Source organism: Corvus brachyrhynchos, unplaced genomic scaffold, assembly GCF_000691975.1.
Source record: "Corvus brachyrhynchos isolate BGI_N302 unplaced genomic scaffold, ASM69197v1 C11796697, whole genome shotgun sequence".
NCBI lineage: Eukaryota > Metazoa > Chordata > Aves > Passeriformes > Corvidae > Corvus > Corvus brachyrhynchos.
Window position 1 is genome coordinate 1 of NW_008245575.1, and position 1059 is coordinate 1059.

At 54.7% G+C, this 1059-nt stretch overlaps 1 protein-coding gene across 1 annotated transcript; it reads left to right on the forward strand.

The window, feature by feature from the left end:
- Positions 1–552: 552 nt before the first annotated feature.
- Positions 553–1053, forward strand: MRPL50 (mitochondrial ribosomal protein L50; the record flags this gene model as incomplete). Its single annotated transcript, XM_008642099.2, has 1 exon — positions 553–1053. A coding segment is annotated over one exon (423 nt), but the record flags the coding sequence as incomplete, so codon positions are not given.
- Positions 1054–1059: the final 6 nt, after the last annotated feature.

Below are 1059 nucleotides of genomic sequence, written 5' to 3' on the forward strand. Positions count from 1 at the left end.
CGGGCGGGTGCAGTGGTGTAGGGTTGGAGCCTTTAGAGCTGTTACTGCTTTTATTACGAGTGGGAAAAGAGGGATTTCACAGGAATGAAAAATAATTCCTCTCTAACATTTTACGTGAAACCACGCGTGGGTTGTTGACTGAGTTGTGGCAGATGAGAAAGTCAATTTTTTTACTTAAAACTGGTGATGATGTTTTTTTACAGGTGGGCACTGATTTTTTTCTGTAGTAGTGGTTATTTTCTGTTGTGGTTTTTATCCACAGCAAATTAGAACATGGAGCTGTAACAGGAAACAAGTAATTAGTCGGGTTAAAGTGCTGTTTTCACTCAGACCAGTGAAATAAGGTGAGTGGGTGGGTGACTGCCTGGCAGAGGCAGCCTGTGTGGTGAGCAGCACTTGGGGAAAGCCAAACCCTGCCTGGGCACTTCTGTTCCTCATGGACAATGGACCTGCTGTGTCCATGGGATGTGTGAACTGTCTGGACTGAGTCTGATTTAAATCACCATGAATACAAATGGCCTCTGACTCTGTCTTGAGTAGCCCAGAGGCTGAAAATGTTTCTGTTCCGGTGCCAGCAGGAAGGAGGAGAAAGACGTGGAAGCAGACGGAGCAGTTCCTGAGAAGGAGGAGAGGAGTGAGCGCAGCCTGATCTGCCCCCCGCCGCGCAGCCGGAGCTACCTCCCTCCCGAGAACCTGCGGACCTGCCTCGAGTCCCACGTCAGGGAGGTCTTTGGGCCGTGTGTCCCCGAGGACTGGCAGCAGACTCCCTTGAGGGAGACCAGGCTGAAGCATCGCCTGCTGGCCCAGCTGGCCGCAGAGCTGGGCCACGCTGTGCCCAACTCGCGGCTGCACCAGCTGCGCCGCGCCGGGGACGTGCTGGGTTTCTATCGCACCCCCGTGAAGGACGGGACCAAGCTCGATGAACTCGCAGCCGCAGAGCTTCCCCCGAACCTGAAAATCATCTGGCAGCAGTGAGTCCCCGTGGAGCGTCCCCGTGCCTGGCTTGTGCTGCAGGGCAGCAGCAGAGCCCTCCCGCTGGGGTGAGGTCTGTGAATTTCA